Genomic DNA, 27658 nt, shown 5'->3' with positions numbered 1-27658 from the left:
GAAAGGCGGAACAGCCTCGAGGGGCTGAATGACCTACTCCTGTTTCTATGTTTCATTTCCCCCCTCCTCCTCCTGTTCAGGCTCCCAGTTCATCCTGTAAAGCAGATATCTTCTTAACACAAAATGTGCTATGTAGATGTACATTGTTGCATTCAGGATTAATTTTAGTCAACTGCTTTGCAAGCATGAAACCTTATAAGCATATTTTTCACAAACAATTTAAGAATATTAGGTGCTGATATAAGGGTTTATGGTTTATTTAAACAAAACCCAGTAGAGTATATGCAATCCTGGGATTCAGCCTCCTCACAACAATAAACTAATGGGCCCTTCCAACTCAAATCAAGAGTGTTGCTTTATTTTGAAATTGCATAGTAAACATTTTTAAATCATACATTACAAAACACAGATTAAGAACTGACCACATAACACTAACATGCCTGTCAGTTTAAATTTAAATTAAATGCAAAACCACAACCATCTAAGAAGACAAAAATACAAATCATTGAAAGATGACCTTAGTTGGTTTAATTCTGCAAAGGCTTTTTTGTGTCTGTTTGCAACCAGCAGAAATAGCACAATTAGTCTAAAGGTTAGTGTTGAATAAGATAATCCTTGTTCATGGTAATCCTTTTCTACTCCTAATAAGATTTCCCAGGCAGTTCTTACTGAAATGTTTTTTTGATTTATACTGTACCAAATTGCAGATATCTGGTTAAATGCATTACCTTCAAGCGATTTAAAATATTTTGTAAAGGATCAGTGTAGGGACAATGGTTGAACTAAAGCCTTTGTTGAATATTATTTCATATTTTTAGGTTCAAGATAACTTGACCAGTTTCAGGAGTAACAAATTGGATGTAACCATTAATTAGATTAAAACACATTTCGCTACACCCTTTGTAATTCTGCAAACAATCTGGGGCCACAGTCAAATCTCAAGACTCAATTGTGACAACAAAGCATTTCTTACGAGGGGGTTCATGTTTTGGAGCATGGAGCTCATCTGCTGACAACAGGCTTGGAGAAAGCATTTGTTGCAACAAAGTATCTTTGTTCAAATATTAAGATTGTACAATGTAATGGTATTGCAAATGTGAACACAGCATTTATGTATCTCAGCCACTAGGGTTTATGGAACTTTGTTCTATATGTACAAATCATAAACTCACTATCCCTTAGAGTGAACATATGTAAAATTTGCTTGCATCCCACCCAACAAATACCATGAACATGCAATACCACCCACCTCCATTATGATACAATCGCAAATCGCCTTTGAGTAAAATTTGGTAGCAGTGCTCATTTTGACACTTTTGAAGACGCAGAGGGATATACATACCATTAGCCTGGTTTATATGACGTGCATAAAAATAGTGTTGTTTAAGAATGGATTTTACAGCAACTGTTGACGACCTCCTGATGTGAAAGACGCTCTACAAATGTAATTTTGTTGCTGTTGACAGTAGAACAGCAATCAGCTCTCTTAAATGTGAATCATATTTTGTCCATTTCAAATTTGTAACAGGATATAAAAGAAAACAGACTAAACTTTAATATCAGCAATTCACTGAATGTGGAAAACCTGTGATTAATTTTCACCCCCAGTAGATAAAAGCTATGGGGTCCTTTTCACTGTTCACGAAGGAGCAGCAAGCTTTTCCTTTAATATACCTGACTGTCAATTGAACACCACTTTAGATCTGCAGAGGCATTTGGTTGATTGCAAGCTTTATTAAATGGACAGTACGTGAAGTGGACATTTCAGCAACCACAGAGGGTCTTATTTATACTGGAATGCAACTGTCCATGTTAAAATTTGAATCATCATGTTGATGTGCAGTATACATAGCTATGCTGAAGTCAACATAAGCCATAGGTTTGCTATGGTTATATGGTTACTTATCTGCATAAAAGCACAGTGTTGACAGTAAAACTATTTACATGCAATAAACTGTTACAAAACAATATCTCCACTTTGAGAGCAGGCACAATAAAACCTAGGTCTTGGTTCACAGCTGGGACTACATGAAAGATCAATTGCCTCAGAAACAAGCTGATCTTCCCAATGCATCTAAAAGGTACCGAGAAGTGAAAATGAATTGCATCACAGGCAGTCTAAAGATCAAATCATAGTGTTGTCGTGGGACTTCAGCTTTTCATTAAAAAAGTTGCTTTAATAACATTAATTAGGCTATTGACCTAGAAAATAATTAAATGTTCTTTACATAGTAGCTTGCACAAGAGCCGACCAAGAAATCCTGGTCAGACTTAACACAATCTATAAAGGAGCAACAATTCTAGCAAAAGGCTATTTAAAAAAAATAACTCTTTAGCCATAAAAGAGAAATCACATTTCATACAGTCAAATAAACAAGAAGTTGATGAATTTCAGAGAATACTCAGTTATGCACTTCTGGCTCCATTTTCTGTAACAAAAGGGAAAAAAATGGGTTAATGCTGAAGGTAATTCACAATAAACAAGAACAAAAACAGCTTTGTTTAATCCACTTCAGCACAACACTGGCCTTGATAGCTGTAGACCTATTCCCTAATCCCAAAGTGCAGAAACATTTTTACAGCAGCAACACCACCCAAAAGATCTTCCAAATTCCTGTTCTTTTCAAAGAAAAATTCCTTTCCAAAAATGACTAACTTTCTTTTTGATTGGTAGGGCGGATGGCTTCCATCTTAATCAAATTAAGTAGCAAGAAATTGCAGCTCATCCAGGCCTTGATGTCTGATAGGGAAGAGGACAGGTCCATCAGTGGACTTCAAATAAAGAGTGGAAATGGAAGTCATCTGCATTACTGCTTGTCCTACCACCTCCACTTTGTTTCCGCCAATGGCTTCTCATCCAACCCCTACACCTGTGGCGGTGTACCTTAGGGCTTGATCAACAATTCCCTATATCTACAGCTCCCACTTGGTGATATCATCCACAAATCTGGGAATAGTATCAACAGTATGCAGGAGGTCAACTGATATCTGACACAATAGGCAAGTCTGAACAAGTCCTGGATGAGTTTCAACTTCCTTCAGCTTAAAGTCGACAAAACAAGTTTTTATAAACTGGCAAGATAGAGAAGCTGAATTGCTGTATAATTTTACAAAAGAGATAATATTGAAAGGCATTCTCACACCTGGTTCCTTTAGAGCTTCCAAGTTGCCTGCAAGCTCTTGTGCTCCATCTACCTCTGCATCCAGCAGAGCACAAGTTAAATTATTATTCTGTTCCTCTTCTGAAATTCTCCTCATCAATTCAGCCTGTGAGAGATCAAAATAAATTTGAAATACCTACATTTAAAACAACAAATCAGTTATTTCCAACAAATGGGAAACTTTACAATGTGTTTAAATGAGCTCTTACCTCTGAAAGCACTGAAAGTCTAAGAGGCAAGTTTTCAACTTTAACAAAGTCATCCTCATCTGATTTCTGGCTCAGATTTCCAGATCCAGCTTCCTATTAAAAGTGAAGATGTGATTTATCATTTATAATTATTTTATTTTTCTCCCATTTTCTGGTCTCATAACATTGACTATAAATTTCACCCACAAAATGCACTTTACATTATATTCTGCGAAGAGGTTTGAGAAGTCTCAATGACATGATAAGGCGCTATATCATATGCAAGTATTATTATTATTATACAAAAAATAGGTAAGCTCATGGCCAGTCTATGCTGTTGGTTGATCTGTGTACCCTCTTAGTGAGGTTCACAGTTTCCACCTAGTACTTTCCCATAGTAGCCAGACTGAAATTAGGGATTGGCAGCATGGAGGAACAAGAACTGACATCTCACCATTGCATGGCACCATATAGTACTCCTTCATGCAACACTACCATGTTTAAAACAATAATTATCTTACAAATCTTTAGGTTCGCAGCTGAAAATATGTAATCAATTTAATGTTTGATATTTGTCGATTATTCAGACAGTAAAGTTAGTCATGTAATTTTATTATTAACCATGCATAACAAGGGTATTTAAATACTGAACCGATCAACCATCCAACATCCCAATTCTAATATCAGTGTAAATTTCTGTGTCCTATGCTTTTTAGAACCCTTTAAGAGAGGGAAGAAGTAGCTTATTGATTCCCTTCATTTATTTACAAGCCAGAGTGAGTGTGGTTCTTAAAGAGTTCAAAAGAATGCAAGTTTTAAGCACTCATAAACTTCCATGTGAAAAACTCTATAAAACATGCTCAATATTGGATGATCTGGACTTACGTAGTCATTAACTAGTACAGGAGAGTCTGTGTCAGGGCTGCCAGCCAATGAACTCTCTGGTGTTCCCTCCAAGTCATTTTCTAGAGACATCTGCATTGATGTTAAAGTGTTAACACTTTCACATAAAGGTAAAGAAGGTTTTAATCCCCCTGTAGTGTTTTCATTATCAGCACTAGTTGTGGTGCTTTCCTCACACTCAGAAGCGAGACTTAAAGTTGTATCATTCTCATTTTCAGCTGTAAAGGAGAGAAAAACAGTTCTATAGTTTTAGTCCTTTTTGCTTAGGTAGATGAACTGAACAAAATTAATCCAGGATTTTAAAAAAATCTACATCCAAAAAATTGTATTAAAAGAGAAATTCTGAAAAGGTTTACCTTTAACTACATCTGTATTTGTTTTCTCTGTCTGACTGACCACATCATTCTTACCAACTTCAACATGATTGCCCTATAAAGAAAAAAAGTATACAAACCGAAGTTACACTATATTCTTGCTTAAATACAGAAGCTGTTAAGAGTACTTATGTTACTGCAACATGAACTAAGTAATCACATCCAGAAGGCTAAGAAAAGTAAATTTTTGAGACTACTGTGGCATGAGCTTGCTTCAACAACAACAAAATTACATTTGCATAGTGCCTTTCACATCAGAAGGATGTCCCAAGGCGCTGGACAGAGTTTCGGACACGAGCTGCGGGTCAGGATCAGGGAGGGTGGAGGGCGGGGGGACGGGGGAAGCAGGGAGATCGAAAGCATGGTCAGAGGAAGGTCTTGAGATGGGTCTTGAAGGAGGCAAGGGATGGGGCGAGGCAGAAGGACTGCGGGATGGAGTTCCAGGGGGTGAGGGCAGAGTGGCAGAAGGCCCGTCCACCAATAGTGGTGCGAGCGAGGTGGGGAACGTGAAGCAGGCTGTAGCCTGCTGTGCGGAGGCAGCAAGCAGGACGGTAGAGGGTAAGGAGGTCGCAGAAATAGGGAGGAAGCAAGGTTATGAAGGTGAGGACCAGGATCTTGAACTGTATCCTCTGTGTAATGGGATTTGAGCTCAGTCAGCTCCTTGCTGGTAGCAATATTTGAATTGCCATCCTAGGAGGAAACTGGCTGTTGTATTTACCTATAAATCCAAGTAAGCCCTATACTGTTTATCTGTAAAGCACTAGAATTATTTACAAGCAGCAGCTGAAAAAGTGTAACAGGCTTAATATTCTGAGATCCAAATAACTTAGAATGAAAGCCATCAATTTTCATTCAAAGCAAAAGCATTGGTGACTTTTCAAGTTATCAATTAAAAATGACAAGTACTGAAATATCTCCCAAATAATTCTAATAGTGAGACACACATAAAAGCATAGTGAAGATAGTCATTCTGAATAAAATTTATCATCATAGTAACTATTTATTTTCATTTGAATCCATTTTGAATCTAAATTTATGTAAAGTTGTGAAACACTCATGGAGAAAACAATTTCCCAGCTGTGGAAAAGCAGCAAAAGCATCTGTTGCTTGCCAATGATATTAATAATGTTAATGAAGATTAATACCTGCTCATTATAGTTTTCATCAGCAGCTTCATTACTAGCTTGTAGTGAAGTTTGAACATCCACGGTTCCAGCATCAAAATCCTCGATTTCGTCATCCTCATTCTCATCTTCTCCACTGCCATAATTAGTCAGCGCTTGAGTCTCGGCCTTAGAGAGACCTGATGATTATTAAAGAATTAAAAGCAGGTCAGCTTCTAAAATTGAAGCTCTTTTCCCTCAAAAAATTCAGATTAAAATATATAATACTGAAGAAAAATTGATAACATCAGTTTCATTAATATAAGCAACCTGCTTATATTCACAACTACCATACCTACCAAGCCATTTTATCCAGATCCTGATATCAGCCTTCGTTGGTAGCCTATCTGGACCATTACAAGATTGATTAATGGATTACTGGACCTACTCTGAATATGACTCTAGTGGTTCAAATCAATGTTAGCTCTATTTGCAGAAGATGCCTTAACTAATCCTTACATCTAATTCAGGCTTCATTTTTTAATGAATAGGAAATAGTCTGCTTTTGCTGTCCTCCCTGCAGCCTTTTCAAGTAAAGGTTCCGTACAGGATATTTTTCAAGGATAAAGCTGGCTAGAGGTTTCTTCGCAGAAAAATGATTTAAATCTTATTTTTATATGCAGATAGACAATGATATGTCGACATATATAGAAGTAAAAAAAATCCCCTTTTTGATGACCATTGAAGCTGTATAACCTTAATAAATAATGATTGTTTTTTTCCAGCTGGCTTCAATATCTTTGAGCTACGTAGTTCATGTTCAATCCCCAAAAAAACATTTTCACTGTGTATCCATGACTTTTCCTTTTGTGATCACCAAGAGGAGCATATAGACGGGGAAAAGGAGAAGACAGTTCCGAGGGATGCCACGCAGAAGTCATTGGAGAAGACAAAGTAAAGACTCGGATAGGCAAGAATGAAACTATGAATGGGCAGAGCAATGGAGACAGATCAAAGAGGAACAGCGATGGTGAAAGGTACAGTGGTCGAGGTAATAAAGGCAGCAAAATGTGTGAGGAGCACAAGGAGGCAGAGGAAGCCTGGTCGCAGGTGGAGAGAACATTGTTAATGATTTTGACCAAGGTACCCTTGGTGATGTCAGATAGGACAGAATCAAGAGTGAGTGAAGGAATGGAGCTGGGAGGTCACGATGGAAAGGAAAAGCAGGTTGGAGATGGGTTAGTTAGTTGGAAAGCATGGAATTAGCTGGAAAGCATGGAGGGATCCACTGAGTGTTTCTTCAGTGGAGAGGAAAGATGTCCATCGCGTTCTCTCATTTGGAGTTGTCGTCAGAACCATTTATGAAAAAATGCTGTCAAACCATTCCAAAGTGGCAAACAGAAGAGTAGAGAAGAAAAAGAAAACAAACTCTTACTTATGGAGACGCATGCTGCAGGCATCCCTTCACTGTCTTCATCATCCTCTCGGTCAGACAGGTCACATTTTATTTCAATCCTAGCTTCAGTACATTCATTTGTTGTAGGCTCTTCTGAGATAGCAGCTTCACTTTCATCCTTATCCTACAAAGTCAGAATTTAGTGAATTTTTTCATAAAATAAAACTGGTACTCCACTAACTAGTCCATATCCGAACCAGTCAATGTCTTCAGTTATTAGCAGGGGGCAAATTTCAACAATGTGATAATCAACACCAGTGTAAATCAATACATTACACTTTCAAATTTCTCATCATCCCCACAATTATCAATAATAGTCACATTTTAGAAAACCTTTTCACATCAAGTATTGATATTCTACAGGCTTTTACAACAACTTACTTTGTCTTCATCTTCAAACTCTTCTACAGAGGACACATCGCTCTTGAAATGTTTTTCCTAGAGGATGAATTTTATAATAAAGCTGCGATAAGTAAATTCAAACCAAAGCTAAATAATAATGTCAAGTCAATTTGTCAAACAGCAATCTCCTGCTGTTTTCTTTGTATATATGTCTTCCATGACCATCCCTTGACGACCCATCAGAAAGCATGAGTAGGGGATACCATTCATCTTCCAAGAGTTTTGAGGCTAGTTAAGACTGGAATTCATGTTCCAATTTTCTAGTCAGGAGTCCAGTACTCAGCAATTTTAATTCATCAAAAAATCACATACATTGTCTATGCTTTTGCTCCCAAACAATATTTACTCTCATGACTGATAATTCGGTCTACAGAAGTTTCGTTATTAATCAAAAACTGACCTACAAGAACTCGATTACAAGGTGATCAAGTCAGTAACAAGTTCTAATTAGTCAATGGGTTGCACATCAGATTCCCTGCAGAAGATGCACTTTACGTTCGGAGATTCATTTTGCAGAAAGACAACTTTTACACTTTTTCTGATAAGTGCTTTTCAGTCCAATTACACTAATAAAAAAATTGCGATATTATTTGCCTCGGATATAGCGCAGGCACAGAGGAGGGTTCTTGAGGCAGAATGCGGTTGCAATGTGTTCCATCATGACCATGATCCTTTTTCCAGGTGTCTGGTCCCTGGAATGACAATCTGCTTAAGCTGGGTATATTAACCAGGCAGCCACCATTGCTGCAGTGAACCAAGTCATGATCAGGGACAATCCAAAATTATGGAAATATTTGTCAAAAATTGTGGGGAAATTCGACAAATTTTGCAGAAAATTGAGGGGAATTGATTGGTGCTACTGAAAGATACATTTTTACTGTCAATCTATAGTTTTTCACCTTATTGCTAAAAATAAACCTGAAAAAATAACACATTAGATTTTTGGAAAAAAATGCTTTCTTTAACAAACCTGGATGGCCCCTCGGGAGAGGGGTGTTGAAATATACACTATCACCTCAGATACATTAATATATTGATAGCAGCAACTGAATGTTCCAAAATAATTGGGGGTTAAAAGTAGCTTTGCTGGATGGGTTGAGGTTAGCTTCCGATTACATTTCATATATTCCTGGGAAGATGTTCACTCCTCTGAGATAATGAACAATCGATTCCTTGAGCATAGATGTAAGAACAATGGACCACAGAAATAAAAGGCCACAGCCTCAGACACCTGCCTATCTCAAGGCTGAGAAACGAACAGACTGTGGAAGGCTGCCCAGAAGAAGTCCACATCTCTCTCTGTGCAAAGGAGCCAGTGAAGGGAGGGGGCTATCACTGTGACAAGGGGAAGTGGAGTTAGAAACAAATAAAAGATGTAACTTTGAAATAATTGGGAGTTGTGTAGAGGATCAGCGCACTTCACAGTGGAATTGATATCAATTCTACTGTATCTATGTGTATAATAATAATAATCCTTGCATTTGATATAGCGCTTTTCACGTCGGGAGGACGTCCCAAAGTGCTTCACAGAACACACTGTAAAGTGAATTGACTGTATATTTGTGAAGGGGTGTATAGGGGTGAAGCAATTTACCTCCAGTAAGTGACCATTAAAAAAAGTAAGAGTAGTAGTAGCACGTAATATGTTTGCTAGGCAGAGAAGTAATAACAGTAGTGGTAATTGGTCCATTTGAAATGCAGAAGTCAGGTTAGGCAGCATGAGTGAGGTGGTGGGCTAAGAGCTGATTGTTTCTGTTGAGTTTGCTGGACCCACTCTCTGTGATTCTGAGTGATAGTTCTGTAATTATGTATTGTTCTTATAGGATTGGTTGTGTCCGAGGGTTTACCGGGATCCAGTACCTATTAAGTTTTGTATTACAGCATCAGTTATCCCTGAGGAATTTCCAGAGGCTGATCGCCGCTGTTCTCGGGCTTATTGTTTTGTCTGGAGTAATGAGCAATTCCTGAGTATGCTGTTGTTTCTAATTTATTTGATTTATATATCTGTGTCGTTATATTGTATTTTTATATGGTCATATGGTTTGAATATGCCACGCCACCCCGGTGTGGAGTTGTTGCTGAATTCAGATTGTTAAACTTTACTGTTTGTCTATATATATATACATACACACACATATATACTGCCTGTCAAATTATAAACGGGGGAGGGAGACACGAACACACACACTCACAAGCACATAGACATACGCATTCACAGGCACATAGAGACGCGCACGCACAGAGATGCACACAGAAACATGCAGAGGCACGCGCGCAGGCACTCACACAGGCACACACACACACACTCACAGGCACACAAGACACACACACCAACAAGATTAATTTGTATAGCGCCTTTCACGTCAGGAGGATATCCCAAGGTGCTGGAAAGTGTACAGCATTTCAGACCCAACCTGGGGTCAGGGGAGGAAGAAGGGAGGGGGGAAGGTGGGTGGCCGATGGCATGGTCGAAGAGGAGGGTCTTGAGGCGGAACTTGAAGGAGGTTACGGAAGGAGCGAGGCGGAGTGATTGGGGGATGGAATTCCAGAGGTTGGGGGCAGAGTGGCTGAAGACTCTCTCGCCAATGCTGGGGCGGGTGGGTCAGGGGAGGTGGAACAGACCGGAGCGGCTGAGCGGAGGGAGCAGGCGGGTTGGTAGGAGGTCGCAGAGGTAAGGTGAGGCGAGGCAATGGAGGGCTTTGTATGCGAGGACCAGGATCTTGAACTGGATCCTCTGAAGGACAGGGAGCCAATGGAGTCGGGCAAGAGTGGGGGAGATGGGGTCATGGAGTTTGGTGCAGGAGAGGACACGGGCTGCAGAGTTCTGGATTATCTGCAGCCTGTGGAGGGAGGAGTTGGGAAGGCCGACAAGCAGGGCGTTTGCATAGTCGAGCCTGGAGCTGATGAAGGCATGAACATGTTTCAGCGGCCTGAGGGGTGCGGTAGTTGCGGAGTCGGGCGATGTTCCGGAGGTGAGGGAAGGCAGAGCGGTCATGGCTTGAATGTGGGGAGAAAAGACAATTGAGGGTCGAACAAGACACCTCGGTTCCTGACTGGCTTGGTAAGTTGTAGTGAGCAACCATGGAGGTTGATGTTGCCAGAGCCTGAGGTGCTGAGGCGCTGACGTGAGGCAATCAGGAGGGCCTCAGTTTTGTTCACATTCAACTGTAGGAAATTTGCCCTCATCCGGGACTTGATGTCCGACAGACAGTCTGTCAGGACAGCAGTGGTCCTGGAGTTGAGGGTGGAGGCAGAAAGATAGAGTTGGGTGTCATCCACATACATATGTAAGTTGACCCGATGGCTGTGGATGATGTCACCACTGTAGATATTAAAGAGAGGGACAAGGACAGAGCCCTGGGGGACGCCAGATGTGACAGTGCGGGGCTGGAGGAGAAACCGTTAGAGGCAACAAAGTGGAGACGGTGAGATAGATTGGAATCGAACCAGGCAAGGGCAGGTCTGTGAAGATTGAGTAAAGCGGAGAGGCTTAGACACACACTCTTAGACAGACACTCTCTCGGAGACACACAGGGACACACATACACACGCATGCTCTCAGACACACGCACATTGACACACAAGAGACACACGCACACTCTCAGACACAGACACACACAGATACACACACACTCTGATAGACACGCAAACACTCTCAGACACACACATACGCACACACACACACACTCTCTCAAGACACACAGAGACGCGCACACACTCTTACAGAAACAGTGTGCGTGTCTTTATAGCGGAGTGGACTGTTTGTAGCAGATATTGCAGAACATTTGCGGCTGCACTTTTCAATTGGCCTTCAAGGAAAACAATTTGGGAGGTTCTAACCAGAGTTTGGTATGGGGACATTCACAGATGAAATCTATCAAACAACAGATAGCCTTCCCTTGATGGATGCCCTTAGGGTACATACAGGAGGTTGCTGAAAGTTTTGGAAATATGCAGTTGGATTGTAAATGATTAACAGCTGGAAAATACAATGATTAATACAAACCTCAGATGTAAAAGAATGTTTAAAAGATGCCACCTCCTTCAGCTTTCTTTTGCATCTTTGTTTTGCGGCCAAACTGCTGTTATCCAAGTCTTGCATAAGTCTAAAGAAAGCAAGCTCATTGAACAGGATCTCCGAAATCTCCACAAGCAGATCTTCACCACATTCCTTTAGTTTTCTACCAGAAAACTTTGTCAAAGAATCCTGAATAGACAAATGCAAAAGCTTCAGGTGTATGTCCTGACTGTTTGAATACAACTCAGTTCAATCAAACTATTAACATAGCTACATGTACCAGTACATTTCAATTATGAAACACTGACATTTTCTCTCTTCCAATATTCTTCCCTCCTGTTCCGAAATTGGGTAGAGTGGCTCCACTAGGAACCCTCCAGTGCAAAGTCTAATTAGGCTTTCTTCTTGTTCGTCATGAAGGACTTCACGTGGAGTTCTGTAGCTCAATGGTTAGAGGACTCACCTCGCAAGTGAGAGACTTGAGTTCGACTCCCGGCAGGGCGAAACTTTGGGTAAATTTCCTTACTCCACATGACTGATAATAATCCCTCAAGGAAAAAAATAAATAAATTGGTTGCTTCAATCCATGCTTGTTTGTGGGACACTGCTGTGAGCAATTGGCTGCTGAGTTTCGCCCACAAATATACAGTCAATTCATTTTAAGTATGTTCTGTGAAGCACTTTGAGACATCTAGAAGACGTGAGAAGTGTTATATCAAATGCAAGTATTATTATTTGGTGCACTGTCATTTGGTAGTTAACACATAAATCAGCTCAATAAATTGGTGTAGATGTTTATAATTGGTTTATAGCTTTATGAAATATAAATGCCTATACTGTTATACTTCTGTGCATTGAGGTTTTGTATCTTAAACTTGTTAAAAGTACACTATGAAGAAAAAAAATTGCATTTTTATAGCACAAAAGTCTCAAAGCACTTCATGGGTAATTACTTTCAAGCCAAAAAAATAAGGCTTGAGCTCACAGATAAGGGACCACAGCATTTTTGACATGCCATTCTTAAGATGAGATATTAAACCGAACTTCAGGTGGATATTAAAGATTCAGTGTCACTATTCAAAACAAGGTTTCTCCCAGTATCGTGGTCAACAAGCCCTCAGAGGGGGAAAAAAAAGTCAATCACTTCATGGCTGTTTATGGACATTGCTGTGTACAAGTTAGCTGCCGTTTTTCATACAAATACAGTAAATCCTGAAAAGTGCTTTGAGAAATCTCAATGACGTAATAAAGCAAGGATTATTATACTGTAGCGCCTATGAATATCTTGAAAATATTTGTAAAGTGAAGCAGTTTTAAATGAAATGGAATCCCACTAATAAAATCAGCAAAAAGACTTGAGTAATGTTGACCACATAAATGAGTTGACCTCATTATCAAGTTATGATTGAAAGAAATTAAGCATATCAAACAACTGTATGTATAATTTGGACATAGAATGTTTCAAAGATACACTTTACATGGATGCTTTACAAACTATGTACAGTATTTGTTTATCATGTCCCTATGGCTTGCGCATTAATGCTTAAAAAGCAATGCTGTTTGGAGACATGATCTTGATCGCCTGTCTGTTGGACACTCTAGAATTGTTCACCTTCTGCATGTCCAGTCCTTTCTTGACAAAATGTCTGTCACGCTTATTCCAAACACTGAGAAAAGCTAGTGAATGAACAATTGGGAGGTTCAGACTCGTTTTCTGGTCCATTTCCTCTTGGTCCATGTTGCCAGCCTTCTCCTCTCAAGACTGCGGATGGCATGTCTTCATTGATGCCATCTCTGCAGTCCTGGTTGTGTCCAGCTATGCTGTCAGTTTCTCCTCTCGTCTTCCACTTCTAGATTTCTCAAAGCTCTTGACAGAATATATTGCAAAGTGAATTGACTATGTATGTTGTGGGCACAACACAACAGCCAATTGAGCACAACAGTGTCCCATAAAAAGTCATGGATTGAGTGTACAAATTATGTTTTTTGGAAGGGATTATTACCCCCGAAAAAGTGAACCGCCAATCGACTAACAACTGGTTTCTACTTACTGCTAGGTAAACAGACGTGTGGAGTGAGGAAACTTGCCTAATGTATCGAATTCAGGTTCTCTCGCGTGCAAGACAAGTGCCCTAACCAATACACTACAAGATTCTACAAATAAATAATGAATACAAATGGCCAAATAAAGCCCTAACCTGCAGTATAGCACCAAGTTGTTTATGAAAGAACTTGACAAATTCCTTGCTTTCATCATTCTGCTGCGTAAGGGTGAGAACCATCCTCCTGATCGCAATTAGCAGCTGCGGGGAGCATAAATCATCCATGTGTTGCTGAAAGAGAGAAACAATCATAAGTAGATACAAGACATCAAAATGCTTGGATAATGAGATTTATGGTTATACCTTTGGTTTCATCTTCAAGTAATTTGTTTCCTTGATTTGGATTATTATTGGAGGACTGCGCTCAAATAAGCACATGGGCACCTGTCTTTTGATGATTAACACCTATTTATAACCCAACGATAACAGGATATAACACCACTAGCGGCCATTGAAGTTAAGACTGAACATTTAACAAGGTGCTGGATATATATCTGAAGGCTAACAATATAGAACCGTTTGGAAAGAGAACATGAAATTTGGATTAGAATATATAGCTTTCATCAGCATATGTTCAATGCACTCAATGAACTCCTTTTGTCCTGTAATTTCTCGTACTCTATGAAAGACAAAACACAAATATAAGTAAATATCAAAATATAATAAAGTAGTGTCAATGATGACTCAAAAGTTAAATAGCTGATTCCACTCAACAATTGACTTCCCTCAAATCATGTGATCCTCAATCCTCTTGCAGTGAAACACAACACCACCAAATTACATTTTAGAACGCCTTTCACTTCGGGAGGACGTCCCAAAGAGCTGAACAGTCAGGTGTCGGTGCCAGAGCATGGGGGAGGGGTGGTGTAGGGGTGAGGGAAGGCGGAGAGGTGGGAGGGAGACCAAAGGCACGGTCGAGTTACTAAACCTCAATATTAATTACTTCCTTTGATAGGGCAATGAAAGTCTCATCACTTTGAGCTCTTCAAAGGTAATTTCTTTAAAAGACCAATCAACAACTACTATAAATTCATTACGTTTGATACTCCCTTCTTAATTTATTAGTTTTTTTTAAACCTATTATGCTGTATAATCTCACAGAATGCCCATGTCCCGTTGATTGATAAACTACCTCAAAAAGACCCAGTTTCATGCCAAATCTGTTGTTCCTCTCAATGCCAACTCTCTATATAGGCCAAATCTATCCAAATCTCACACTTCTGGATAGGTTATAATAAAAAGATGGCAATCCTTCTTTCATAGTTCATATTTCAGAATCTTTCTCATCTTCCTTCAAATATGTTGTTTATATTCTCTTCCTCTTTGCTCACAACATTGCAATCCAATTTATGGAAAAATCTGTTCTAATTCATTCTAATCCAAGACTTCAAATTCATGGAACTGCTTAATCCTTCAGTTTTCTGTCTTTCGTATTTTTCTCACCTTCTCTCATCACCTTTGGTGATGTCCAAAACAAAAGATTTTGGCCTTTTATTTAAGGATACAAATAAAATGTCTTTATAGAAATGGAAAAAGGATTTGTAATACACTATTTGATTCAGAGCTAGCAGATTTGCTGACACTAGCTAATATTTGTAAAACATGAAATATTACCCATTGAAAGTTTGGAAACAAAAGTCAATATGAGAAAATTTGCATTTATAGTTCAAACCAATTGCATCATCATAGCACAAGTCGGTTTACAGTTTAGACAGTTGTGGAAGTGTACTAGAAGTACACTTAGTACACTAGTGCACTTCTGGCATTAAGTGTCCAANTTTTGTCTCCACACTGTAAGAATATAGTAGCAATGGAAAGAATAGTGGCTGCCCCCTACCTCTGCGACCTCCTACCATCCTGCTCGCTCCCTCTGCTCAATGGGCTGCTTCACATCCCCTGCCTCGCTTGCCCCACCGAACAGGCTTTCTGCCACTCTGCCCCCACTCTCTGGAACTCCATCCTGCAGTCCCTCCGCCTCACCCCCTCCCTTGCCTCCTTCAAAATCCGCCTCTTCGACTGTTTTTTTGATCACTCTACTTCCCCTCTGCCCTTCACCCTCCCCGATCCTAAACCCCCAGGTCGGGTCCGAAACTCTAACTGTCCAGTGTCTTGGGGCGTCCTCCCAATGTGAAATGCGCTATGTAAATGTAATTCTGTTCTGTTGTTGGTGCACGAAGATGATACCAAGGCTGACAGGTTATTGCTGTCAGGTTAGACCAAATAGGTTGGGCCCTTTTTTGCTAGAGAAGAGACACTAAGTGGGGGCCGAACAAAAATGTTTAAAATTATAAAAGGTTTTGATAACGTGAATGTAAATAGACTGTTTCCACTGGTTGGTAGTCCATAATAACGGGACACAAATATAAGTTGGCGACTAGGGGATCAAAAAGAGAATTTAGGAGGAACTACTTCAGGAAGGCGGCAGTGAGACTAAGGAACTTGCTGCCTGAAGCAGTGGTTGAATCAGGTAGTATAGATGCATTCAAGAAGAAGCTAGACTTTCACATGCAGAAGAGGGGAGTAGAAGAATATGGGAAGGAACAAGGAGACTCATATGGAGTACAAACACTGGCATACACTGGTTGTTGTGTTGTCAATTTCCGTGCTGTACATTATTTGTAAGTAGCCACTAAAAAGATTTCAAGAGCAGTTATGGCTGACTGACCTGCTGGCTTCCTGTGCAGGAAACAATGTTAACAGCCACCTGACATTCCTGAAGCAGAACGGGAGCCATTTTTATTTTGCAGACTTGTTAAAACAGCTCTGATTTTATAAACCCCAAATACCAAGTTATAAATGGGGCTGGATTGTTTGAAGAAATTGTCACCAGAGTAAATTGTTAACTTCAAGGTATACACATTGATAGAAAGCAGTTTAGGAAATGAATGTACAAAAATACACACCACATGGTTGCAAGCTATTTTATTTCTAAGTGCAGTTCACCTTTAAAAATGGGATCACTTCTGTCATGATGGCCTTTATTTGCCTGTCCAGTTGCTGTGTGTCTATGCGAGGGCAAGGAACATCAGCAGCATCAGTAATGCAATTTGCTGTACAGCCATTTGCAGTCGATTCCATACCTGAAAATATAATGAAAAAGAATGTTTTTTTTTAAAATATATTCTAACAAGGTCATTTCCTGCTAATAAACTCCAGATTACTGCACAAACACAGGAATTAAGCAGTGAAGGTTTTATAGGGAAGATGGTAAATATATAAAAGAGCATCAAACAAGACCGTGGAGGCCAATACATTCTAAATTGCCACCACCGATTTTTGAACCTAGAAACAATGGAGGGGCATATATCATAAGGCGAGTTGGTCCAGCCTTTTGGCTGTTGAGGGCGGATGCTGGATTTTAGAAATGTCCACAGGCCGCATAAGCAATATTTTTGTGCTTCCTTTCCAGAAACATAAGCATTAAGAATCATATAGAAATCCTATAGTTTAAATAGTGTAACATATTACTTAATTTCACTGTATTTTGGTTACAATGCAAACTTTAAATAGGCAATGTAAAAATTCATACAAATTTTAAAACAATACAGCCAGTGATGAGGTGTCTGTCTCTCTGTATCTATATGCATCTTGGCTGCCGCGTTTCACTCACAAAAATATAGTCAATTCACTTTACAGTATATTCTGTGAAGCGCTTTGAGAAGTCTCGAAGACATGATACGGCGCTATATCAAATGCAACGATTATTATTATTATATCTGTATCTCTCACTGTATATGTGTGTCTGTACCTGTGTGTGTGTGTGTCTATCGCTGTCTGTATGTCTCTCTGCTATTTGAATGATTGACAGGTTCTGCTGCTGACTGCCATCTCGTGTCGCTTTGTTTCCCGCTGGATCAGACCAAGCCTGGCTGCGGACACAGTGACTGTGTTCGTAGGCCGGATAAAATCATCCCCCAGGGCGTCTGCAGCAGTGGGCTGCTAAATGTGCCACCCTGTCATCAGGTATTTATCAAACTTCAGAACCAGCCAAAAGGAATGCAATCGTCTTTTCTAGTCTTGTACACTCCCAGATTCAGTTAAGACATAATGACTTCTTCATAAACTTAGCTTTCCAGATTCTGTTAAAATACAATAAATTAGTTAAAAAAGTACCAGCTGTCCTTTTAATCTCCATACTAGGGTACACACCTACCTAATTTTAAGCAGCATGATATTAATAACTTTCCTTTCTAGGTTACCTGCAGCACCCTCCAGGGTGTCGGTAGAAACTTCTGGATTCTGGTTATTTTCAGCCTCAATTTTCAGGCGCTCATACTCCCTCATCCTAGACAATGCTTTGTCTAAATGAATGACAGTATTACCTGTATTTGTAAAAAGCACAAGCTATAGAAAAAGGCAGAAATAAAACTTTATACCTCTGCCTTTATATAAATTTCAGACAAAACACATACAACTCAAACCTGAACACAGGTGATAATAAAAATAATAAATTGGCAGAACACAAAAATGCTGTTTTTGAAGGCTAAAAATGAAACGGTTGCAGTCAATTTCATTTCTACAAGCAGTTTACCTTTAGAAATGAGGTCACATGGCATTGATACAGTATGCAAGCAGAAATTCTCAGGAGAAAAACTGAAAATTTTACAAAACAACTTGGTCCTCATTTCTAGAACAGTATCGATTAGTTACAAAAAACTCATCAGGGTTATTTTCAAATATAGAATCTTCAAAAAACATGACCAGCCCTACGTTAGGTACAACCTGGGCCAACAGAGAAGTGGGCTGCAATTTTTCCACAGAATCTGCTAAAAAAAACACCCCCGCCACTACAAGTTGTCTTCAGTTGTAAAAAAAGCTGTAAAAACAGTCGCTTGCGCCCCCGGGCCTCTGCGCGCTGCCAGTTGTTTGCTCGACGATGCTACTGTGGGTGAAGTGGCTCTAGATGCGCCTGTGTGCAGCATGAGCGGGAAATGGGCTTTGCTCACCACAAGACACCACTTTGGTCATTGTCCGTGTCCCTCTCTCTGTCTGTGAACCTGTCACTTGGTATCTGTGAGAATGTCTCTTTTTAAACTGAGTGTGTGTCTGTGCGAGTCCCTCGGCTTTTGTGTGCGGTTGCAGCCGCAAGAAGTAAGAGGTGGTGACCTTGGGTGTTTGGCAGACCTCCAGGCCTTCAAATGTAGTGCGCTGGTGTTTAAAGCGCACTACTTTACGTAATTATCTATACTTGTTAAAATACTTAATATTCACCTGTCAGGAAAACTTACCTAGATCATCATTAGCAAAAGGCTCCAAGTTGGAAGAAGTAGACAATGTGCTGGCATTTTCCAAGGATTCTATATATTCTGCATCTTCCTTTTGCTGAACATCTATAACCTGGTTGTCAGGAGTTTTTCTGGAGGCTTCCTAATGTTAAAAAGAGTTGGTAAAACTGAACACAACTTGTACTTACATCAGTACTCTGCATTAATAGAATTTTAAGATTCCAAAATAAGGAATTGCACAGGAACAAGTAAAAGAGATGCAGTGGAAATAGAATCATAAAAGAAAAAACACCCAAAGTGCGTGTGGGTCTGCTTCGTATTTAAAGTAGACCCTGGAATTTCCTAAAAAAATTAAAAAGCTGCAGTGTTTGCCACAATCACTGCAACTTCAGTTATTTTTAGTTGGAAAATAATATCTATCGGCAGGACTTAGTAACACTGTGCTAAGTAATAATGGTGCTCACTAATAGGAGTCAAATGTGGTCAAATCCCTTCACTCCCTGGCACCCCCCTATCTCTCCGACCTTCTCACTCCCCAATCCACGACCCAGCACCTCCACATGATTTGCACCGGCCTCCTGCTCGTCTCTCGACCCCGCAATCGGGAGGTCGTGCTTTCAGCCACTATGCCACAAAACTCTGGAACACTCTCCCTCAATCCCTCCGACTTGCCCCCTCTCTTCCCTTTTTCAAGTCCTGCCTGAAAACCTTCCTCTTCGACCGTGCTTACGGCCACCTCCCCACCCGGCTCGGAATCAGGGTCCACCACTGTGAAGCGCTCTGAGACACTACCCTGCGTGGAGGGCGCTATATAAGTGCAAGGTGTTGTTGTCGTCAAGCAGATGATGTCATTAGTGAACGGTGAAGCCCAGACAGAGATAGGGAGATTCAAACAAGTCACGGACAACAGAGACAGATTGTAGGCACACAGACAGAGATAGGGGGGAAGGAGAGACACAAAGTTGGAAAAGGGGAGAGCAACAGAGAGAAAAATGGCAAGGTGGAGTGGGGGAGTGGAGACAGATTGACAGTGAGAGATGGAGGGGTGGGGGAGAGAGGGGGGAGACAGAGAGCGGGCATTAATTTATAGTAATAGTTGATATGGTTTCCTGCCTTTTATGTATTAACAGATATTTACCTCATCACTTGAAACCAAACTTTCACTTGGAGTCAACTCTGAATTTGATGCCATCCATACAGCTGAGGCGTGTGATAAATTGTGCTTTCCTTCCTTGAAGTTCTTCTCTGAAAGATGTCTAGTTACTATATCCTGCATTGAATGACAATGTTTTTAAAAAAATGAACAAAAACAAAATCTTATTGTAATTTAACATTTAGGCTTCAGTACCTGTAAAGCATAAAGAGCCCGTTGTCGAAGATAATCTGAATTCAGCAACTGAAGTTCATGGAAAAGTTCTATGAGAAAATGGGGTCGTGATTCATTCTGAGAAATGAGAGTTGCGACCTCAGAATAGATGGTATCACGCAGAGCTTCAAAGAGTGAAAAGTCACTGCCAGTTTCTGTAACACAGAAAGCAGGATTCAAACAAATTAGCATCAATTTGGTTAAATCTAGGAATTTGTCATCTTCCAAAGTATCTATGTTCATAATCGTCTTTACCAGCTTTCTTTCTTATTCAATACAAATAATAGACCTCCAATACATTAACTGGTATGAGAAGATATTTCATGTTTCAATTATTCAACGAGATTTAAACATTTAACTTGCTCCCTTCCTCCCCTCTTTCAATATACAGCTGAAGAAAAACCTCTCTGACCACACTTTCTGATATCTTTTTCCTTCTTGCTCCCTTCAGCTCCCACTCTCAGCTCCAGTGTGCCCAGGCAGAATTGTCAAGCACTGTGAGACATCCTCAGGCCATGAAAGGTGCTAGAAACGTGTAAATTGTATTCAATTGTCCCCCTTCCAATGAAGTAATATTCCACATTATCCCTCTAATTTAAAGGTAGGGCTTAGTGATCATAGGTCTCTGTGCACATAATGCTGTTCATTCAGCACCATGTGAATTCTTTCTGATATGAAAAGTACTAGAAAAATTTAATTTTGTTGTAGATTTGTAAACTCAGAAGACATGGTTCAGCAATATCGAAAAGTATCCTCTTCTCTCCGCCCTCCACTAAACTCTTCCTGCTAATTGACAAAACTTTCTGTAGAAGCTAGACCAGGTCAATAACATTAGGTGTTAACCACTGATTTTGCAGCTTTATCAAATACCTTATTTTAGTTCAACTTGGTGTAATTGCAAATTTTACAATTTTCACAATTTGTGTAGTAAATTGAGAAAAATAATCAGCTGCAAATAGATCAAAACTGTTGCTTTGTGAAAAATCTGGAAATTGGTAAATTAAGAAAAAAATATAAAGACAACACAACAGAAAGAGCTAATAAATGTCCACAGTTCAGTACATTACCTGGTGCGTCAGTGCATGCATTTCTGTTAGATTCGAGCAGTGTTCCCCTAGCATGTGCTGTAGGAAAGGAGGACAGACAGACAAGTAGTGATTTAAACTAAACACTCTACACTGTACTGGAAAATGTATCTACTGTACTGCAGAAAAGGAGTTAGTGAGAAATGAAGCTCAACAAAGTTAAGAAATATTACATGCACACAAAATTAAAAATAGTGGAGTTATGTAATACTCATTTTAAATAATGGAGCAGCAAAGCATTATTAAAATGTTACAGGTTTTAAGATCCTAAATGTAACCAGTTTTCAAATTCCTTCATTTACTAGAAATGTTATTTCCTCATGAAATGAATCATGGATAATTCATCAGTTTTACTTCAGCAAGTCGAGCATTAATTAGCTATTTTCATGTTTGTTAAATGTTTTGTACCAGATTTGTTTATTCGTGCATGGGAATGAATATTTCAATACACTGCTAAATTATAAATCTCCTCTCCTGAATGCATTTGTCTTTTCTCTTCCCCTTCTGTAAGTAGTAATTATATTTGCTAAAAAGTTACAAAAGCTCCCATATTGCCATTTATTGGCCAATCTACATTTAAATGTGCAGGTAGCATCTATTACTGCACTGAAATATATGCTGAATATCACATTTCAGTGCACAAGTCAGCATGCAAACCTCTTCTAATTATCATTATATCAATGGAAGTAAAACTACATGTGAGAATAAAATACTTCTTTAACTGAAAACCATTAATTTGTGTTCCTATTGACAAACTGGTAGTTTGTGGCTGATGGAAAACCTCCTCGCACTTCCCCGAAAGATAAAACTATAGAAATAATTTGCCTATAAAATCAATCACTACATGTTACATTAGATTATATGAAACACTTTGAGATATCCTCCCAATGTACAAGGCCCTGTATCAAATGCAAGGATATATTTATAAATCATAAAAATGTCGAAATGCAAATGAGACGTTAACTTTAAGGACACTTTATTTAACATTAATTAAGAAATGCGCACATTTAGCATTTATACATACTTTAATTTTTCCAGCACTAAATTCTGTTATTTTATATAAACTGGAAAATTAGTCTTATAAAATGTTCAAGGCACCACCAGTATGAGAAAGTAATCTAGTACTAATGATCAATGAAACAATATTATTTTGTAATTATGTTGAATTTATTTACGTTGAATCACGTTGCTTAAGAAATTTATTTTGCATTCATGAATCTATTTTGTTTTCTCCAGTTTGGAGTATTACCCTGAATCATTCAATTTCTTTGGTCTGGAGATTTCTACACGTGCTGGGGGCTGGGAGGGGGAAAGAGGTGGCAGGAAAGAAGGTCATGGTTATCAAGGCAATTTTTTGAATATTCTGTAAATAATACTAAGACCTTCTAACTAAAGCAGTTAAGTAACATTAGGATAAGGAAAAAGTCACTCTGCAGTATTACCTCACAACTTGTATTATAGCAGCTTTCATATAAAGGAACACCTTGAAGCACTCAACAATAAACAGTAGGGACAGAGATTGATGTGTGAGCAATTCTTAGGTGACTGCAGAATTAGATTTTAACGAGATTATTAAAAGCAAAGAGAGCAGGAAAAGCCGTTTTGGAAAAATGAGTTCTGCAGTTTAGGGGTATGGCAACTGAGAGATTCAGCTCTGATGGTAGAGCAGAAAAATGATCAATAAGATGGAGTCAAAAGAGCAGAAGATGTGAGCTGGAATGCAGGGCTGGAGAAAATTTCATAAAGCCTGGGATTCATAAAGCCTATTTCAGGGATTAAACAGCTAGAATGAGGATCTTGAAAAATAACCAGCTCAGAAACAAGGCATCAGTATCTTCAGGGTTGAATATAAGGCATAGAGATTTTACACCCAAACAAACAAATAAGGCGGTTGATGGAATCAGAAAAATCAGTTGCTGGTGAGACCCCAAAAGGTTTCAGTCTTGTGCCAGTTTAAGCCGTAGGAAGTTGCAGCTCTTTAGGACTTGATGTCATTCAAACAATCAAACAGAACAGCAGGCGTGCAATCCAGGGTGGTGATAAAAGAGGGGAAAATGGCAATGTAATGGCAGATATGTAATCTGAAACTGAGGTGTCCAATTTAGGTTTCAACATTTACAAGGAGGAAATTACATAGAACTTCAAGAAACCAATTAACATCATCAGTCTAGTAGGAACTATCCTCAAATTTGGTGTTCGGATTCTTTCTTTGGAGATCACCACTTGCACCTAGAAACATTTTGAATCTATGATAAAATCATAGCACAGGAGGCGACTTTTCCCACTCTTTACCTGGCTTCTTTTTGAGTAAAAACTAATCAAGCTAAAATCTTCAGAATCAAGTTGGGTGCTCCAAATGTTTCATTTTATCCGTATATGCATGCTTCCAGATTAGCTACATAAATTCTTCTATGGTATAGGTATGAAATATTCTTTAATGCTTAATAATGATAACAAGACACAATTCAGAATACATGTAAAAAGAACATTTTAAAGTACTCTTGTGTCCCAACAACATACCAGAGGAAAGATCAACTGATTTCTTTCGTTTTGACTTTTCTTGCGGTTCATAAGTTGTCTTTGGAATTCTAAGTTTCAGAAATTCTTCTGTCTGAGTGGAATGACAGACCTTATCTTTGCAGGTTTCATTAGTACTGGAGGCACTTCTAGTTTCAAAACCTAATAGATAAAATACAAATAAGCTCAATAATAAGTTCAAAAATATCCCCCCATGTCTAATAACTTATGTATTCTGGCCTACACCTCTCCAGTAAAGGCTTAATAATCTTTCAATGTACATTGCAAGATTGGTCTGTTAAAAGTGTATTTTCTAGACATTGTAGTTTACATGTCTTATCATAACTGTAAACCAACCAATACATTTGTATTAAACAAGAGCAAAGAGGTACCTAGATTTTCTATGATTTAATAGTTGCAATGTGTAGTATTAGCAGTGGCACAGCCTAGTTAAGCCGAATGGTCCATTTTCACCCTGTATTATTCTATAATATTTTGAAGAGTGGATAGGAATGTTTGCAAAACATTGATTTCAAGTCCCAATTTGAGATGTTGAAGCCCATCTGCATTCAATTTCCAGACATTTTCTACAAACCATGAAGCGAGGGAATTAACAATTTAGGAGACCTATGGTAACAAGTCAAGGAAGACTGAGGTAGTTGTTAGATAAATACAAATTTTAAACCCAATATTAAATTTAAGAGTATATTTATCCAAGGAAGCATGCACTGGAGACTGAGTTAGTTTACCACATGTACCTAGATTTTCTTTGCTTTATAAGTGGCATAAAATGCAAGTAGTATTATTATTGTGAAGTATCAGCACTGCACAGACTAGTTGAGCTGAATGTTGTCTTTCCATCCGTAACATTTTCAGAAATCAATATGTCCACTACAGTATTGCAGTATATCATTTCAGACCCTCAGTGGTGGCTGCATTAATCTGGTTCAAGCAGGTATGCCATGCTTGAGGGACAATAACAGACCAACCAGGCTCGATCGTCAGCAGGACTTGGGAGGGACATCAAAGCCTTAATAGGTAAGAATGATACTGGACAAGTCGCTGGATGATTGCCAATCAGTGTTCTCAATTACCAACTGGATAAACAATGTGGTTTTAGCTGGTTGAATACCAGCAGTACCAAAACCAATACCTGGGGTCTCAAAGCATCGACTCTTGCCAACTTCTACCAATTACTCTACAAAATTCTCCAGTGCCTGTTCTATTCTATTTCACATGGAAATTTACATGTATAGTGGAACTCTTTGATGGGTTTTTTCATGTGTCAGACTCCAGACTGGCCAAAACAAAAAACAATTCTACCATGTTTCCACGACAGAAACTAGAAGTTTCTTAAACGAGACCAGTGATGTGGCCTCAAGCATCGTTCAAGGTAACATGTTCGAGCTATTGATTACTCTCAGATTTTAAAAATACATTTTAAAAAGGTATCCTGGTGTGAGTCCTAAATATCACATTCACAACTGTGAATACAAGAAATTCAGTCTATCAAATCTGCACCAATCTCACTGCCCTGCTCCCCATAACTGTTCAAGCCTCTCTACTGTGTATACCTTACTTCTCATGAAACTCACAATGGACTCTGCCTCTACCACCTTACTTGGCATTCCACATTTATTTAATCTATGCTCTCCTTGTGACTATTGTATAACTATGACCCCGAATGACTGACTCCCCTCTGAATGGAAATACATTCTCCCTATTCATTCTGTCAGAACCCCTCGTAATTGTTTACAGCTCTATCACGTCTCCTCTCAACCTTCTATGCTCTAATGAAAAACAGACGAGGCCCCTCCAAAATCTTAACATATTTTCTGAAATGAAGCGCCCAAAACGTCAGTTGTGGCCAAACCAGTAATTTGTACAAAACTTTGCATTATTGATGTGCTTCTGTATTCTATGCCTCTATGTATAAAACCTAGAATACTATTAAACTTCTTGGGTTCTCTTGTCCTGCTACTGTTTCACTTTTGAAACTATTATTCTGGGTTTAGCTTTTTGCATGTTATTTTGCAACTCTCAATACCAATAGTGAAAACAACAAACCATAGCAATCACTTTGTTTCATAAAACTATTTCAGAAATATATATATATATATATTTTAAAAAAGGAGCAAATGGTTCAAACGAGGGATTACTTGCAGCCAGACACCTAGGGAGTGACAAATTATTTTCTGGCTCTGGGTGAAAATGAAATACCTCTCCAATGCATGGCTTGTCCTTAATAGTATGTGAGAACAATTAAGGCAATTGGTAGTGCTCAACTGGTACTTGCACGTGTTCATCTGAAAAATCACACAGAGAACATAACGCCCCACAAGGTTTGCCGAAGCATAGGGCATTTTCAGGATAGTGTAGAAACGAAAGGAAGCACTTATATATTTCTAATTTCAAGCTGCTATATTAAACTAGAATCAAAATCTATTAAAATATTCTAATCACCAAATACACAATCTTAGTAAAAATTCTTTAAAGGTACATATCAAAACAAACTTACCAAAAGCAGGAGTAATACCTGTGCGAATATCCTGGCTCATGTGCCACTGAGTATAGACTTCTTAGTTTTTCCTTTTGGAGTTTTATCTTTCGAAGCTAGACTGGCCTGTGCAGAGGCTTTTCTGGATTTAAATGTTTTAGTTACAGTGGTGGGATCAACTGGATCTGGCATACTACTAAAACTTTCTAGTGATTCCTCTTCAAAATTCCTCCTATTCTTGCCGTGGACATGTTGCTTTGAATTGCTTAAATTCAACTGTGGTACAGATGTGCATGCTTCGGTTTGTCTGGATGGCTGTCTTTCACTTGTATCAGTTAGCCATGCCAATTCACTCCGCTCTGCTTCGTCTTTGGCTTCTTCTTGTACCCTGATTTTAAAAAAAATGAAGTTTGGATATTCAAGTTTTGCATCTATATTAGGAACTGGATAATTATCCGAATAGAAACATAATACAGTAGTTAATGCACTTTATGAGCACTGAGAGAATGTTATATGGCGCGACAAAGGTGCACAGAAATTTCTTTAAGACTTAATCTGTGTTTTGTGGTTGTTAAGAAAGAAGAAATTGGCCTTCTCCAGCATCAGGTTTTGTATTTCCAACTATTATTTCCAGTACAACCATTCTCTATATAAGTGACTGATCTTTACCCCATCCATCAAACTACAAATACAGTCCAATACAATATAGAATACTTTCACAAAGCCAAAGCAGCAAAATACAATGCAAAGTCAAATAATGTGTACCATATGTTCTCTCTGCAGTTTGGAGAATTACTTTCAAATGGTTTGGGGAATGCCAAGTAATCTGTTTTTCCAGAGGTGACATGTTCAGATAGAGGTGGTTGCTGCTCACTGGCTTGGGCATTGACATTTTGAGATGGTTCACGGAACCCAGGAGGGAATACAGGGTTAAAGTTGAAACCTATAACAGCAAAAAAAAGTTTTCAGTAAGTTGCAAAACCATTCTGTACCTTAAAGAAAAGTGGAAAAGCAATACTCATTGATGAGGATAAGATTTCTGGTCACACAGCACTTTGCTCTTCATTCAGGTCATACTAAAATAGTTGCACTTGCGGATCTTACTCTAAATATATCTCACTTAGAAATCCGTCTACCATGAGCAATAGAGTGCTAAAACATTATGGAATTAGTTTCAGTAAACATTTTTGAGGCTCATTAAATGTTCCATCAACTGTGTGTAAAAAAAATCCTCTCCTTTTCCCGCATTCAGTTGTGATAA

The 27658-nt window shown here is 39.0% G+C and overlaps 1 protein-coding gene across 7 annotated transcripts in view; it reads right to left on the bottom strand.

Moving 5' to 3' along the window:
- Positions 1 to 337: 337 nt before the first annotated feature.
- Positions 338 to 27658, bottom strand: part of pcm1 (pericentriolar material 1) — a 64733-nt gene continuing 37412 nt past the window's right edge. For 5 of the 7 annotated variants that reach the window (XM_007892808.2, XM_007892811.2, XM_007892812.2 and 2 more), the window contains 3 exons: positions 27163 to 27340; positions 26419 to 26785; positions 24008 to 24062 (listed from right to left, as the gene is read on the bottom strand). In XM_007892808.2, the coding sequence (XP_007890999.2) occupies positions 26455 to 26785; positions 27163 to 27340 (509 nt within the window). In that variant the 3' untranslated portion in view covers positions 24008 to 24062; positions 26419 to 26454. Of the gene's footprint in view, positions 2430 to 3143; positions 3268 to 3370; positions 3464 to 4234; positions 4471 to 4608; positions 4682 to 5771; positions 5930 to 7164; positions 7310 to 7566; positions 7624 to 11593; positions 11795 to 13803; positions 13939 to 16650; positions 16788 to 17906; positions 18030 to 18935; positions 19075 to 20070; positions 20203 to 20280; positions 20454 to 24006; positions 24063 to 24126; positions 24149 to 24734; positions 24754 to 26418; positions 26786 to 27162; positions 27341 to 27658 lie in introns of those variants that run through there. The other 2 variants (XM_042342278.1, XM_042342269.1) reach the window with 2 other exon arrangements.

The sequence above is a fragment of the Callorhinchus milii genome, unplaced genomic scaffold (assembly GCF_018977255.1).
Source record: "Callorhinchus milii isolate IMCB2004 unplaced genomic scaffold, IMCB_Cmil_1.0 Scaffold1, whole genome shotgun sequence".
Taxonomy (NCBI): domain Eukaryota; kingdom Metazoa; phylum Chordata; class Chondrichthyes; order Chimaeriformes; family Callorhinchidae; genus Callorhinchus; species Callorhinchus milii.
Note: the sequence above shows the minus strand (reverse complement) of the source record. Positions and strands in the feature narration are given on the sequence as shown.